General features: G+C 47.6%; 1 protein-coding gene across 1 annotated transcript; it reads right to left on the bottom strand.

The window, feature by feature from the left end:
* Nucleotides 1–2722: 2722 nt before the first annotated feature.
* On the bottom strand, nt 2723–9793 carry SET (SET nuclear proto-oncogene). Its single transcript, XM_082657477.1, has 8 exons — nt 9369–9793; nt 7779–7836; nt 6978–7120; nt 6539–6642; nt 6328–6441; nt 5323–5493; nt 5075–5221; nt 2723–3622 (listed from the first exon to the last, which is right to left on the bottom strand). Exons 1-8 carry the CDS (start codon nt 9439–9441, stop codon nt 3599–3601), a joined length of 834 nt encoding a protein of 277 aa, XP_082513603.1. The 5' UTR covers nt 9442–9793; the 3' UTR covers nt 2723–3598.
* Nucleotides 9794–16050: the final 6257 nt, after the last annotated feature.

The following is a 16050-nucleotide window of genomic DNA, read 5'->3' on the forward strand; positions in this document are numbered from 1 at the left end:
AACCCCAGGCTGGACAAACCTATAGCCCTGGGCTGATGGATGAGTCTGACAAGATAGCTGCATCTTACATGTCTGATGGTGATGGTGCTTCATAAAATTGTAATTCTTAGGAAAACTGAAGTTCAATTTAACACCCAGCGGGTAGTGAATAGCCCAAAGGAACTCTGGCTAACGAGCTACTCAAGTTGTGTAACATCAACCTGAAAGGAACTGTCCCAGCAGGCTACATAAAGAAACATTTACCCCTTTCTATACTTTTTTTTCCCTTCCTGGTACTGCAGACATCAATCCATCTACATTTAGATCTGCCTCCCTTGGGTAGTATCTGAGTATGCAATGTTACTAACTAATCAAGTTGTAACACACCCTCCACTTTAAAAGTCCTCCCTGTTCTTGTTCTCATCACAAAACTGCAGTCCCTGTCCCCTCAGGCCCATTAAAAATAAAACTTGTAAGTCTTCATTAAATGAAATCCTGCAAGTCTTCGTTTTTTGCAATAGAATCCCATTCTGACAATAGCCAGAAAGGGTTTATAAGCAAAATATAACAAAAAAGGCAAAAAAAAAAAATTTGTGTTTATGGGACCAAGTGAAACCATGAAACCAGTTGTGTTATAAAGCAGTAATGATAAAGATTACCAAATTAATACACAAACACAATTATACAGCCCTCTGAAGCCCCCAAACTCCCAAGAATCCATCAAGTAAGAGACTCCTACTTTTCAGCACCCAAACAGCTAACACAGGTGAAGCAGGGCAGATGCCAAGCCAATCTGTCAGCCCAACAAGACACTGAGGTACTCCACAGACATTTAAACTCTACATTTTAGAGCCAGCATTGGTTGAAATAGTAAGGGCCTGTCATGGAGGTCAGAGAGCACAGACTAAAGTCTTAAAAATATCAGTACATCACTGGAGAGACAACCTCGATTGCAGAGCATTCCGTACAAGTTTTTAAATTAAATGTAAAGACACATTACAAGCTACTGTCCTCTCTGCCCCAGTTCATGCAGTGAAGTTCCCCTTGTAAGCAGAGTATGGCACAGCTTTGGAAGAGGATGTCCCAAGAGAAATGAGCTAAACAGCCACTATTTGCTCTTTCCTTTTTAGATGTCCTTGTACCAAAGGCGCTTTGAGCCATTCACCTGGCACTTCCCAAAACATACTTGCCTAAGGGCCAGCCCAAGAACTCTTGCAGTTGCAAACAAAGCACACTACTTTGTAGCCATCTTCCAGTACACTAAGTTTGCCCCTTCTGCCTTCTCACAGCCTAGCACTCCTTCAGACTTACGGCCACAGCGGAAGCTAAAGGGTTGTCTCAATAACTGGGAAGAAATTACCTTTAGGGGCTCCTATCTTTTGACCACATTCCCCAAAATAAACATTGTAGTTTGATTAAATAACCTAACAGTGCCATGACCTCACCAGCACATTAAAAACCAGTTTTGGTAAGCTGTCACTCTGTGAAACAAAAATCACAGGCTTACTTCATGAGTATTACTTCAAGTGACTTGTTTTTCTTCCGTAGTGAAAAGTCCCTTAAATGCTGACTTCAAAATCAAAATACAGGAATCCCCTCACGAATCTGTAACATTCCAAGTAACAGTAATTTGTCCATGACTTCCAAACATACCTTTCCACACAGACGTACCTATGATCTGAAGCACAGCTCTCCCCATTTCCCAGTCACTACGAACGGAAATAACAAGACCAAAAAACAAAAACAAAGCAAAAACTAGCTCATCATCTAAATTCAAAAGCAAGTACCAACATTTCTCTGTAAAACAAGGAGAATGACCCCAGCCAAAAAAATCTTTATGTTCCTTTATTGGAGCAAGATTCCTGACCAGTATACAGTGATGTATTTGCTACAGAGACCTGTGCAGAAATTACATACTATCCATCTAGACAGGTTTTCGTTACACTTTGCCTACTGATGGAATAGTTCCATTTATAAAGTTTTTATACATCAAAAAGCTTTGAATTTGACCAGACGGTCCATTAATTCATCTCTGAAAAAGCTAAGTGGCATTTAACTTTAGCTACTATACTTTACAGCATTAAAAAGCTTATGCATTAGGTAGCTTCTCAAAATGTGATTTATGCACAATGGCATTTAGCAGACAGAGCAGAGTCCATCATCTCCCCCAGATTCACACAGACAGGTCTCATTTGAGAGCTATATGATAAAAGAGCTGGTACTTTGAGACAAAAGTACTCCTAACCTGAGTTTCTTACCACCAATACGGACTTCTTACTCTGAAAGCCTGTCTTCTCGGCCACATTTTACAGTGCCGGCGAAGACATGCCAACAATCGTCCTGTGTATGAACTCGGCAGTAGAGCACCAGGTCTGTCGGATGGTGGTGGCAGGCACTATTATATCCAGGTAAATAAAAGCCCATATTTTGAAATGGCAATTTGAGATACAAATCAAGGGTACAACATATTCAGAACTGAGCTTTCAGCAATCTGATATCCCAAATGATGTGAAAAATTTCAGAAACTGATGTCAAATTGTACCCATATGGGTTCCCAGCTATGGAGACATTAATACATTGATTCAAATCCCTTTACTCAATCAACATAGCCCTGAGGTCATCCTGCAAAGTGCATATCAAAAAATACGAAGTTAAGGTGACAAAGTTTGACAGTAACATTATACAAGTCAAACTTGCAAAGTCATATTAAGTATATCTGTTCTGAGAGAAAAGCATCAAATCCTTTGTGTACACATTTAGTTTTATTGTAACAAAGCAACTTGTACACTTTTAACGTTTAAAACTGAGCATCATCTTTCCTTTCCAGTGAAACAAAAAGAAAAATTTAAAAATAAACAGGAACAAAATTACAATAGAGAATGTCAATTGCAAATAAGATCCTACAGGTTCTGCTGATTCTCCCATCGAGTGGCAGGGCTCAAGTCATCATTAGGAGAGAATTTTATTTTAAAAGTGTCATCTTAAACTGCAAGGATGTCCGTTAAACATCACAATTAAACATGCCAAAGGAGAAGCCATGTTGTCAAAATGCCCACTTAACCCACCCAAACATCTCAAACCCACCCTTTGCTGACCTTCTATAACCCCATTTTTTTAAGTTTTTTTTTTCTTTTTTTAAACAAGAGAAAGTAGACAGATACATGTTGGTAAATGCTAACTGTCCATATTCACATAGAGACACAGTGTAATCTCTGAGCCCAATATACAGAGAAAGGAGGAAAAAAGCTAGAATTCTATGCACTACTACACAGGGGCCTAGCACCCTCCAGCTTCCAGCAGAGCTAAGGGAGCAGAAGGTTTTTCTTTTTTCCCACAGAGCATGATGGTGTTGATTCCATAAAGTTTTTGTTGAGACAGGAAGGGATAAAAATGAATTTGGAACAGAAAAGGGTAGAGATTCTTTTCCCACTGAATTCTGCTCAAGGTATTTCCCCCCAAAATAAGTTGTGAGCCATGGTATAAAGGAGAAAAGAGACCTCAAAAACAGGGCAACTGAGCACAAGAGGAGAAGGAGAAAAAAAAAAAAAAAAAGACTGCAACTTGCTCCCAGGGACTGGAGAAAATTAAAAAAGGAAGGTTGGAATCCATCAGTGTTCCATTAGTCATCTTCTCCTTCATCTTCCTGTAAGAAAAAAAAGCAGGCAGTTAATCTTTAGGGTTAATTCTAAGGCCAGTCCCCAATATTCATATGGACCATGATGGACTCCACAGAACATGACATGCCAAGGGAAATTAATTTTAGGAACCTCTACCGTGGTCCCTTGGTATGTGCGAAGGATGGTTCAGAACCCTCTCCACATACAAAAATCCTTGGGGGGGGGGGGACGACTTCCCTGGCAGTCCAGTGGTTAAGACTCTATGCCCACTGTAGGGAGTACAGGTTTGATCTCCAGCAGGGGAACTAAGATCCCGCATGCCGCTCAGCATGGTCAATAAATAGATAAAGACATATAAATTTTTAAAAATTTTAAAAAATCCTCAGGATGCTCAAGTCCCTTAAATAAAATAGCACAGTACTTGCATGCAACCTACCCACACCCTCCCATATACTTTTAAAATTGTCTCAGATTACTTATAATAACCAATACAATGTAAATAGTTGTGAATACAATGTAAATAGTCGCCAGCAATTGGCAAATTCAAATCCTGCTTTTTGGAACTTTCTGGAATTAAAAGAAAAAAATCTGTTGGTTGAATCTGAAGAATGGGAACCCACAGATACGAAGGTCAAACTATACATCAGGGCTTCCCTGGTGGCGCAGTGGTTGAGAGTCCACCTGCCGATGCAGGGGAGCCCCAGTCTGGGAAGATCCCACATGCCACACCCACATGCCACAGAGTGGCTGGGCCCGTGAGCCATGGCCGCTGAGCCTGTGCTCCGCAACGGGAGAGGCCACAACAGTAAGAGGCCCACACACCGCCAAAAAAAAACACAAAAACAAAAACAAACAAACTATACACCAGTCTTCATCAATTCTTTTTTTTTTTCCCCAGGGCAACGCAGCTTACAGATTTTAGTTCCCCGACCAGGGACAGGAGCTGGGACTCAGCAGGGAAAGCACCCGAGTCCTAACCACTGGACCACCAGGGAGCTCCCCAACCTGCATCCCAATCTGATTCTTGATTGAAAGACCCAGTTGTGTTTCAGACAAATTAACTTTTCAGAAGTAACCAAATCAGACATCTTTCAGACCAAGTAATACAAACCAAAACTCACTCTATCCCAATATGATTGTAAGAATTTTATAGTTTGTCCAAAACATGCGTATTTTTGTTATTTGGGAGATTTCTCAGAATTTGAGCAGCTGCACTGTCCACAGCCCTTTCATTAAGTACTGGCTAGGGAATGACATAATTGAACAGTTATAAGTGCTAACCACAAAAGCAGAACTAATTGAATCACTGATACAATGAGCTTATCAAAATTTTCAACCTTGGACAAAACAGCCTATCTTTTCTACAAGTCTTCCCACAATTTGTTGAGTCAGTTCCACTATACAATATAAATAATCTCCAAAGTAACATGGTGAATTCTTTGAAGATTTTCTTTTTGGATTTAACCAAATCTTTTTACCTCTCCTTCCTCCCCCTCATCATCATCTTCATCTTCTTCACCTTCATCCTCATCCCCTTCTTCATCAATATCTTCCAATCCTTCTTCCTCTTCATCATCATCATCATCTTCTTCTCCTTCCCCTTCCTCATCATCCATGTCTGGAACCTAGGGAAAAACACACACACAAAAAACAAAGAGTCACCTCAAGAACTCATTTTCAAACAAATGAAACAAGTGCAACCTTGAAAAGAACACTCTCAACTCACCAAGTAGTACTGTAATGGATTTGGCCAAATATCATCTTTGATGACCTCTCCTAACTCATCTGCACCTGCATCAGAATGATCAGTAAACCAGGTGAAGAAGCTTTCTGGTTCCTCATGCTGTCTCTTCCTGCTGGCTTTATTCTGAGTTTGACTTGAACGTTTTGTCAAATCCTAAATGAAGATGGAAGAACTTTTGACACAGGCTCACTACACCTTAAATACCTATGATTTAAAGAAGGTTTTAACCCAAAAGCAGAGCAAAAACTGGATGTTACATTACCTACACTATTATTCTTATTTAAAAAAAGTTACAAAAAGTACAGCTAATAAAGAGAAAGAGAAGCCCAAGAATTTTAGGTCTACAAAGAACGCCGTCAAATTTATATGTCAAGCTTCTCTTGAAAGTTACCATGTAGACTTGGCTTTTTTTTTTAAACAAAATTAGTTCCACTTCAACAACCAGTATCTTAACACAATATAATTTAAAATATATTTACTACTTAAACACAGAGAGAGCTTCCCTGGTGGCACAGTGGTTAAGAATCCGCCTGCCAATGCAGGGGACACGGGTTCGAGCCCGGGGCCGGGAAGATCCCACAGCCTGCGGAGCAACTAAGCCCACGTACCACAACTACTGAACCCACGCTCTGCAACAAGAGAAGCCACCGCAATGAGAAGCCCGCGCACCGCAACGAAGAGTAGCCCCCACTTGCCGCAACTAGAGAAAGCCCGTGCGCAGCAACGAAGACCCAACGCAGACAGAAATAGGTTTTGGGAAACCGCACGTTACCAATGTAGAAACCAAAATGATTTAGTCCACCTCAACAAAAACTTGCTCTATAATTTATAAGACCACAAGCTACTGTATTTGACTTTAACAGAATAGACATTTTTATATTTTAAGGATCTGCATTTAACACATCACAAAAGCAGCAAATATTTAATTAAATGGTTCAACTAGATCAAACTAGAGAAAATATCAATGCCCAACAATCCCTCAAATACCTTTCCGGATTTCCATTTGATTTCAGTGGACTTTGAAGATGGATCACCACTCTCATTCAGATGAAATTCTTTGGAGAGAACTTTATTTTCAAAGTAAGGGTTTTCATCAAAATACTACAATAAACAGAGAATTAGAAATCAATACAAAACAGCCCTTCTAACCAATACTCAAGTTGATTTCCATAGTGACAAAGAAGTTACTGATACTTACAAAATCTATTCTGTAACCTGACTTAATATCTTCAAATTCTGTCACTTCAACTCTTGTCAAATAATGCAGCGCCTCTTCATCCTCCTCCCCAAGCAGTGCAGACACTAGATCAGTAAATAGGCCAAATGATTATTAAACAAACTAACAAACAACTCAAGCAATCCCTTTTAAAATTTCCCGAATTTGGTTTCATAAATCCATTATAAACTGAAAACCAAATGGCTCAGTGTCAGAGCTGTCACTTTCTTTTATCAAGTAATTAAACAGAATCCCAAATTAGAATAGGATCTCTTCTAAATAGAAAGGATGAATTGCAAGCCTCTCCCCGTTTCAACCTCTGCATGTAATCAACATGGTGGACCAGGTCCTCAACCAAGGTCCCTCCACTCTCTAACAAGTGGACACCCACACCCTTTAATAATGCTTTGCCGCAACATACCTTGTGGATGGTTAACAAATGTTGTTACCCAAAAATTTGGGATTTTGGCGATCAATTCCGACCTCTTCTGAAAAAACGGTTGGCGGAGTTTGTTATATTTCTGTTCTACTTTCAAAATCTCCTCACTGGCTTGTTCGTTAAGTCTGAAGCAAATGAAAAGACATGTTGACGAGGACGGTACTTAACAAATACAAAAATTGCTGAGATTACAGAATATTTACTCTTATTAGCTTTAGAACAATGCAAAGTACGCATTTATAAAAACCAAATCACCTAGATTTTTGTAGCCAGAGACCCAAGTCAAAATTGAGATGGCCATTTGATCAGCTTTACAGGCACTGGACAACTGACAGTCCTGACAGTGCCCAAACAGCATTTTGGTAACTTTGTATATCTATCTACTCTGTTACCAGGCCAACTTCGATTGTTTCCCTCAGGCAGATCAAGAAGAAAAAAAAAAGCTGCCAACGAAGTAACAAAGTTATAAGGCAAGTCAGAGCAACAATGATGCCATAATACTAAACTATCACAAGTGCACACAACTGCAACTCAGACAACTTGTAGGCTACGAAAGCAAACCCTGTCTTTACAAGGTCAATGTATTTTAATCAGAAACTTTTTGGTGACTGTAAAATGTTGCACAGGAAAATAACACTGAATCCTCATACTGATATTTCCAACTAAGTTATAATCATCTCCACTTGGCCAGTAGATACAGATGTATTTGGCCATAGTTTCAGTATTTACCAAACCATAAGATGCATGTCAGAAAACTTCAAAGCAAACTGAGAAAAACTTTACCTGTCTATTTCATTTTGTACTTCATCAATATGTTCAATTGCTTCTTGCTGTTCTTTTTCTGCAAGAAAAAGGTGCATGAGACTCAATACTAATTTGAAAATAAATTTAACTGCTTTTCCTTCCTGATGTTAACAGTCTGTGATGTTATATCAATAAAGCTGTTTTAAAAAAATCTTGCCTACTACTACAAGGCATGCTTTCCACGTGTTCATGTGTATAGTTGACAAATTACTTTTCAATTAAGACTATTCACAAATCATGCTGTTAGACTAGTCAAAATGTTTGACTGTAACGCTTTTACGAGTTCTGTTACAAGACCAATTAAAGTTTCTATAATGAGATAATAAACGCTATTCAGAGATCCTTAAGTTCTCTTTAAAAAAATCACATAAGCCTGCAACAGAGTAGCACCAGCTATTAACTAGAATACGGAAACTAACCCATGACAATAACAAAAATTAGGACACCACCTATCTCCATGGTGAAATCCCCTTTTACACGAAGTTGAAACTATTGCTCAGTATTGATTACTATTAAGACATCAGACACGCCTACAAAGATAGGGAAGGCCCTGGGAACTACCTCACCACCGTAAACACTCGACTTTACCTTCTAAGTATATGAACCCCCGGATTCGAATCCGACCTTTCTCGCCCCTCCAACCCAATTTCAGGCGGGCTGATCTCAAGAGGCGGCCCCGCACGACTTTGGAGCACACTTACAGGGAGCAAGCATGCAGTCAGAAACTATGGGCCAAAGAACGGAGAGGAGGAAAAGGGGGTGTGCTACGAGAAAGGCACCCTTTTGTCCGGTAAAGACCGCAAAACCTACAAAGCTAAGTGGGCGTGAAGGGGCCAGATCGCGCGGTTCATTTCCGGCAACCAGCCCGGGTGGTGCAGCCCCCCTGCCGAGAAAGCCTTTACGGAAAAGGCCAGTAGGTTTGCTCCGAGCCATTGTAAAGACCCTCCGACGCCCCGGTCGCCGCGCCAGGTTTCTCAGCGCGCTGCCGCGACGAGGTGGCCACCCCACGTGGGGGCTGCCCGGGGCCAGCCAGAGCATCCTCCGAGCAGCTCGGGCCGCGGCGCGGCCGCGTGCTTCCCCGCGCCCCCACCCCGCCCCAGCTCGAGGCAGAGGGCCGCGCCGGGGCCGGCCTCCGGGTGGGAGTGTGGGGGCGCCGCCCGCGGGCCGGGCGCGAAGGGGGAGCCGCGCGGAGGCCCGGGCGCGGGGCCGCGTCCGGCCGCACCATGTGGCGGCGACGGCGGCTGATGGGAGCGAGGCATCATGGCGGAGCACAATAAAGAGAGGCTTCTCGGGAGGGAGGGAGGGGGAGGAGAGCGAGGGAGGGGGGAGAGGAAGGGGGGGTCTCCTCCGCCCGCGCCGAGCAGGCCGCAGCGCCCCCGCCTCGCAGCGCCGTCCGCCGCCGCGGCGCCACCCGGCCCCGGCCCCGCGCGCACAAAAAAGGGCGCCGAGGCGCGCGCCGGCCCGTCCGCCCGGCGCCCCCCGCGCGCCCCGGGCCCCGCCGGCGGCCAGCGGCCGGGCGGGTGGCGAAGATGGCGGCGCGGGCCGGCCCCCGCCTCGCCTGCTCCTCACCTGAGGTCTCGTCGGCCCCGTCGTGGTTGGAGTTGAGCTCCTTTTTACTGACTTTGGCCGCCGGCGCCGACATGGTGCTCTCCGCGGTCGGGGGGGGAGCGGGGAGGGGGAGAGAAGGGAAGGCGAAGGGGGCGGGCAGCGGCTTCCCCTCACGCCACACGCGCGGGCGCTCGCTCGGTCCGGCCGCCTCCTCCCGGCGCTCGCTCGCTTTCCCTCCCCCTGGCTCGCGCGCGCTGCCCTCGCGGCCTGACGACGAGGGAGGGGCTGGGGTTGCGTGCCGGGCCCCGGCCCGGGCTCCTGCTTACGGAGGGGAGGCGGCGGCGGGCGGGCAGGCTGCTCTGCTCCCTCACTCACGCTCCGCGCTCCAGCTAGCTGCTCGATCTCCCCGAGCCGCCTCCTCCTCCACCTCCTCCTCACGGCGAGGGGCGGGCGGCAGGGCGCAGGCGCGCCAGGCCCCGCGCGCACGCCCCGCCTCCGGCCAGAGAGGCTCGCGCCGCCTCACCATAGGCTAGGGCGCCAGGACCAGCGGGCGGAGCCGCGGCGAGGAGACACAGGGCCTGGCGAAGAGGCGGGAGGAAGGAACGCCGCGACGTACGGGGACTGCCCCCCGCGCCGCGCTCCCCTCCCCCGCTTTCCCCTTCTCCAGCCCGACCCGGGACTTTTGCGCGCTACGGGCGCGCGGCGGCCCAAGGGGCGGGGCCTCGCCAGGCTGCGCGCAGGCTCCCAAGCGGGTGTGTCACGTGGTGGCGGAGCGGCTTCCCGTCTGCCTGGTGGCGCGGGGAAGAGGGGTGTCCGCAGCCCCCCGAAAGCGCAGGCCTCGTAGTAGCCTGGCTTCAGAGCACTGGAGCCCAGCTATATATCCACCCCGGGTTCTGCACTCTGGGACACTACTGGGGCGCCCCTCCTCGTGGGGGAAGGAAGGCGCCACCTCCATCCTATTTCCCAGAGAGGGAAGCTGCCTTCGGAGTCAGGCTTGTTTGCAAAGCCCGAAGCTGCCCAGTCCACTCACAGGGAGGGCCTTTTCCTGCCTCTTAGTCCAAGCTCTGCCCAGCAGGCTGTGTGCACTTGGGCAAGTCATTTTCCCTCTATGGGCCTATTTGTTATGAAATTACAATATTCAAGAAAGGCTGACAAACGGAACGTTGTGTTAAGTGGTGATGTTTAAGCAGGGCCACGCTAAAGTGGAAGTCCTCTGAAGGCAAGGAGGTGCCACATTCATCCGCGGGTGCTTTTGACCCAATTCAGTGCCTAATTCAAGGAGCTTGCAGGAATCCGTACAGAGTGCTAAGCGGCACTCCCAGCAACTGCGCCTGCATCGCACAACTGCAAGATGGAGTCGGCTGTGTTAATTTCATTTCGCTACGTCAGAGAACAAGGCCTGCTGTAGAAGCCAAGTCTTGAAACAGGAAGGCCAAGGCATTTCTGTTTAAACTATGCTTTCCAGGTAATGCAAATGTACCACTCACTGCTCTACTCCCTCCTGCAGGGCCCCAAGACATGGACACAAAAAGTCTGAAATCTCTCCTTGGGTGTTTATAACCGAAACCAGGGGTTGGATTATTTGCCTTCCAGGACTCACATGTTACTATCAGTTCTTAAAGCTCAAGCAGTGTCTTTCATGTTCAAGATAATCCACTGGTGGGTGATCGATAAATGTTAAGTGGCAGACAGTCCATGGGAAGAGAATACAAATGTCTTCTTGGGGCTTTCCCCAAAACCCAGAAGTTAATCTTTCTCCTCCAAACCTTATTATTCTCAATTGAGTCCAGCTCAATCCATACCCATCCCAATTGGACAGGATTTTTAAGGGAAGAATTATTAGCACCAATGAGAAGCTGGGAAATGTTTGACAACCAGCTCCCAGAAGAGAAAAAAACACACCAAAACCCCTGATTTGTAGCATTTGCTGATTTCAGTGATGTATAAATACTCTTACCATGGCAAATTTCCTGCTACCACTTCTTTTTTTTTTTTTTTTTTTTTTCGGTGCGCGGGCCTCTCACTGTTGTGGCCTCTCCCGTTGCGGAGCACAAGATCCGGACGCGCAGGCTCACCGGCCATGGCTCACGGGCCCAGCCGCTCCGCGGCATGTGGGATCTTCCCGGACCGGGGCACGAACCCGTGTCCCCTGCATCGGCAGGCGGACTCTCAACCACTGCGCCACCAGGGAAGCCCTCCTGCTACCACTTTGATGTCACTGAAGAGAGATGGAAAGAAATACCAGGCTCCAACTTCCCTGGTGGCGCAGTGGTTAAGGATCCACCTGCTAATGCAGGGGACACGGGTTCCAGCCCTGGTCCGGGAAGATCCCACATGCTACGGAGCAACTAGGCCTGTGTGCCACAACTACTGAGCCTGTGCTCTAGAGCCCGTGAGCCACAACTACTGAGCCTGCGTGCCACAACTACTGAAGCCCGTGTGCCTAGCACCTGTGCTTCGCAACAAGAGAAGCCACCGCAATGAGAAGCCCGTGCACTGCAACAAAGAGTTAGCTCCCTGGGCTTCCCTGGTGGCACAGTGGTTGAGAGTCCGTCTGCCAATGCAGGGGATGCAGGTTCGTGCCCCGGTCCGGGAAGATCCCACATGCCGCGGAGCAGCTGGGCCTGTGAGCTGTGGCCACTGAGCCTGCGCGTCCGGAGCCTGTGCTCCGCAACAGGAGAGGCCGCAATGGGAGAGGCCACAACAGTGAGAGGCCCGCGTACCACAAAAAAAAAAAAAAGAGAGTAGCTCCTGCTCGCTGCACCTAGAGAAAAGCCTGTGCGCAGCAACGAAGATCCAGTGCAGCCAAAAATAAACAAATAAAATTAAAAAAAAAATTTAAAGAACAAAAATACCAGGCTCCAGTACACTGCTGAAGCATGTAGCATGGGCCACAGGCTGTGATAAATACACGCATTTCCTTCTCTTTCAGTCCTCACAAAATACAAGACAGGTATTTATATCCTCATTTCACAGATAAACTCAACTTTTTTTGATACAGGTGGCAGGACCAAGGCTAATGGATAACAAAGCTCCTGCCCTAAGGACAGAGTTTTTCCACTTTTTTGACATGAATTACAGTAAGAGGTACATTTGCCATTAGGACCCAGTACACACCTACACACAAAACAATGCTTACCCTCACTGAGTGTGATGACTCTTAATCTTCTATTTTCTTTAAATGCAGGTCACTCTCCACTAAAATGATTTCATGACCCACAAATGGGACGAAATGGTCTGAAAAACACTGTGCTGAAGGCTGCTTTCATACACAAAACAAAGCCTGCTCACCGGTTGGTACCAGTGACCCAGAGCATCTCCTAAGTGACTGATCTACCAGTGTTTCCCATGTATCTGCAGGGGCTCCAGGGAGCCTTCTAATGCCTTCTGGTTAGGCAATGGGCTTCAAGGCTCCCACCCCAGCCCTTAGGACCATCCTGTTCTTCCAGACCTTTCCCACAGCACTTCTCAAGATGAATTCAAGGAGCACACACTAGGAAGTGGAAGAGAAAGAGAAAGCAAAAACGCCAAGTTTCAGTAAACAAGGGAGTGGCGTGGACACACTAAGAGATAATTCACCCACCGAATTATTCTCTGTGGTCTCTCTCCCCTCCAACCTTAGGAGCTCTGCATTCTCTCCTTGGCCTCTCACCTCACTCTCAGAATTCCTCTCCCTTCTCCTTCCCAGCTTCCTTTGAAGGAGGAGAATCCCACAGCTTAAAGATTGGAACAGAGATGCTGGCATTCCCTGAAATGCAGCAGTGTCCCAGGATGAACCACCTTGGAGGGACCGTGGTTGCACCCTGCCGTCCCTTCTGGTACTGTTAATTTTCCCAAGAAGCTAAACAGAAGGCGACCAGAAGGACTCATCCACATTTTGCTGCTCACAAGTGGGAAAGAGTTTACTACCCGTCTCAAGAGCACTGGTGATGAGCCAATCGCTGTCTTGTGTTTCACTTCCACTTAAGCCTCACAGCAAGCCTAACAGATACGATTGAGCCCATTTTACAGAAGAGGAAAGAAGCACAGGTTATGTCACTTTCCCAACGAAGTCACACAGCTGGATGCAGCCAGGTTTCGAGCCCTGTCCAGCTTTACCACATCGGGACATCGGCTGGGCAGGAGGTCTTTGCACCTCATTTGGAAGGGGATGGACTGAGACCCATTAAACGTAAACTTTCCACATCACCCAACAGATCCACAGGAGCTCTGCAATGAGGGCTCCTCACCCACTGCTCCTTCTACAAGCAAACGTGGGCCTCAGCCAAGTGAGCAAATTAGGAAGATTCGTGGACTCCAAGCCCCTCCCCTCTATGCTGAGCCAGCTGGCTGTCACTTCCTGGGGCAATGCTGTCCTGCCTTCCAGGACCTATCCAAACTCACCCTCACCCCCTCCAGCTGCCCCCCTGCCGCGAAGGCCCCACCACACCCGCGATCTATCTGGGAGGCCTAATCACCAGAACAATGCACTTTGTGCTCAACTCCAAGCTGTGTGTGTGCAAAACACGGCCCTCACCTCCAAGTTAAGTGTTAATGGGGCGTGGGGCAGACATGAAACCAACAATTGGAATGTACAGGCCAGGCTGGGGTGACTCTGGGTGCTGCAAGGGCAGAAGGGGGCTCCTAACACACAGCAGCTGTCGCTCAAAGGAGAATACCTGCAAGGAGTGACTTTCCAGCAGGAAGCTGCAGAACGAGTAGGCATGCACAGGTAGGGAGAGGAGAGCGATCCAGGCAGAGGACAGACAGGCTTCCAGGCCCCGAGGTGAAAGAATGGAGCCCCAGGAGGTGAAGAGAGGTTAAAGGTGCTGGAGGGAGCCTGAACCTGGAGAGGTCGGCAAGGACCGGGTGGGCAGTGCCCCGGAAGTCTCTTAGTCAGTACCTCGAGGGCAATGGGAAGGCTAGGAAGGGTTTTAAGCCAGGGAGTCACATGATTGGCTTTGCTCTGCCTGGAAGGGAGGAGGAAGCCGGAAGCAAGAGGCGGAGGAGGGGGCAGTAATCCGGGCCAGAGTTATGGGCGGGCAGCAACAGCAGGAAAGAGGTGGACGGATATGAGGTGTTGAGGAACCACCAGGACTCAGGGATCTGATGGCATGTGGAGGAGAGGAGAGGGGTCACCCGTGTTTCCCCCAGCCTCAGGCTGGCTACTGGTGTCACTTGACCAAGACAAAAGGAATGAGTTTGGGGGCTGGGAGCGTAGGTGTGGGGTTGGGGCCAGGACCGAGCTCACGCGTGCTCCAGGCCTCCCACTTTCACCCCTTCTGGTTCTTCCTTCACATACACCTAATCCATGCACCCCATGCTTAAAACCCTTCAGGGGAATTTGCAGTCATCTCAAAAAGTGTGGGGCAAAAAAAAAGAAGAAATCACCTAGAAGTCAATCCTTGCAAATCCTTTAAATCTCCAATAAAACGTAGTGTCCGGACGTACCTTCCTTCGGCAAGTTCGGAGAAGCAGACTTTTCCTCTGGCCTGGAGGCAGGAGTCCGTCTCGGTTTCTTCGGTTTCTTTGCTTGGGGTGGAAGTGAAGACTGGTGTTTGGGGGCCATGCTGGGAGAAAAGCCAAGAATCCACCCAAGGGAAAAAGCTCGTACCAGGAGCTCTGAGAACTAAGGCTGCCCCAGGTGACAAGAGGTTTAAATATACTCTGGAGCCGCCTGGAGGGGATATTTATGTGACAGTGGGACACACCCATTCCCCCTCCCCCAGCCTCAACCTCCTACCCACCCTCCAATCAAGATCAACTTCTTTTACTTGCTCTTTGCTTTTCTCTCTAAGGGCTTTCTCGGCAGTGGGGTGGGGGGCGGAGGTGTTTTCCTTGGGCGGGGAGCAGTTCTGTGCTTTCCGGGACCCTCCTCGTCTTGACTTGAAGCACCAGTGGCCCATCCCCCAGTCCTGTCTCAAATATTCTCTGTAGGCAGCACTGCCCACATTGAGAACTGTACTCTTCTTTTTTCCTCTGGCCTCCTAGAAGATTTAAACGTGCTCTTGTCTCACCTCACCCTGGAACATTCTTCAGTCTCCCCACTCCCACCGCCTTGTCTGGCTAACTCCTTCCCAACCTCCATGTCTCAGCTTGGAGGGATAAATGAATGTTAAAATAAAGGAATCCAGGACGTCCCTGGTGGTCCAGTGGCTAAGGCTCCGCGCTCCCAATGCAGGGGGCCTGGGTTCGATCCCTGGTCGGGGAACTAGATCCCACATGCAGCAACTAAAGATCCCACATGCAGCAACTAAAGATCCCACATGCCGCAACTAAAAGATCCCGCGCTGCGCGCTGCAACGAAGATCCTGAAACTAAGACCCAGCACAGCCAAATAAATAAATATTTTAAAATAAAAGAATCCCAGTCGAGTATTAGAAAGCAAAAGGAAAAGCAGGTACCCTTGAGAGGACTTGGGACAGCCATTCATTCTTCTCTCATTTCAGGTACGATTAGAAGGTTAAGAGTTTGAAGAACCTGTAGAAGGCATGTCTGGCGGGGGGTCCCAAAACCCAATGCCTGTCAGGTAACAACTATGAGTAAGGCAAGCAACTGGAATTCACAACAGCTGGAGGAAGGTAGGTTGGTATAACCACTCTGGAAAACGTGTGCCGGCTCTATCAAAGCAGAGCCTGGGCTGAGTTACTCTTACCCAGCAGTTCTACTCCCGCCTACATGCTCAACAGAAATGCATACCTGTGTGCGCCAATATGTGTGATAA

Source organism: Grampus griseus (assembly GCF_964374135.1).
Source record: "Grampus griseus genome assembly, chromosome: 6".
Classification (NCBI taxonomy): Eukaryota; Metazoa; Chordata; class Mammalia; order Artiodactyla; family Delphinidae; genus Grampus; species Grampus griseus.

Excerpts from the sequence above, each read along its gene's own strand:
- SET (XM_082657477.1), bottom strand. The coding sequence starts at position 9,441 with ATGTCGGCGCCGGCGGCCAAAGTCAGTAAAAAGGAGCTCAACTCCAAC. Across the intron at positions 7,121-7,778 it reads GTACAAAATGAAATAGACAG|ACTTAACGAACAAGCCAGTG; the intron begins GTAAAGTTTTTC and ends CATTTGCTTCAG. Across the intron at positions 6,442-6,538 it reads CAGGTTACAGAATAGATTTT|TATTTTGATGAAAACCCTTA; the intron begins GTAAGTATCAGT and ends TGTTTATTGTAG.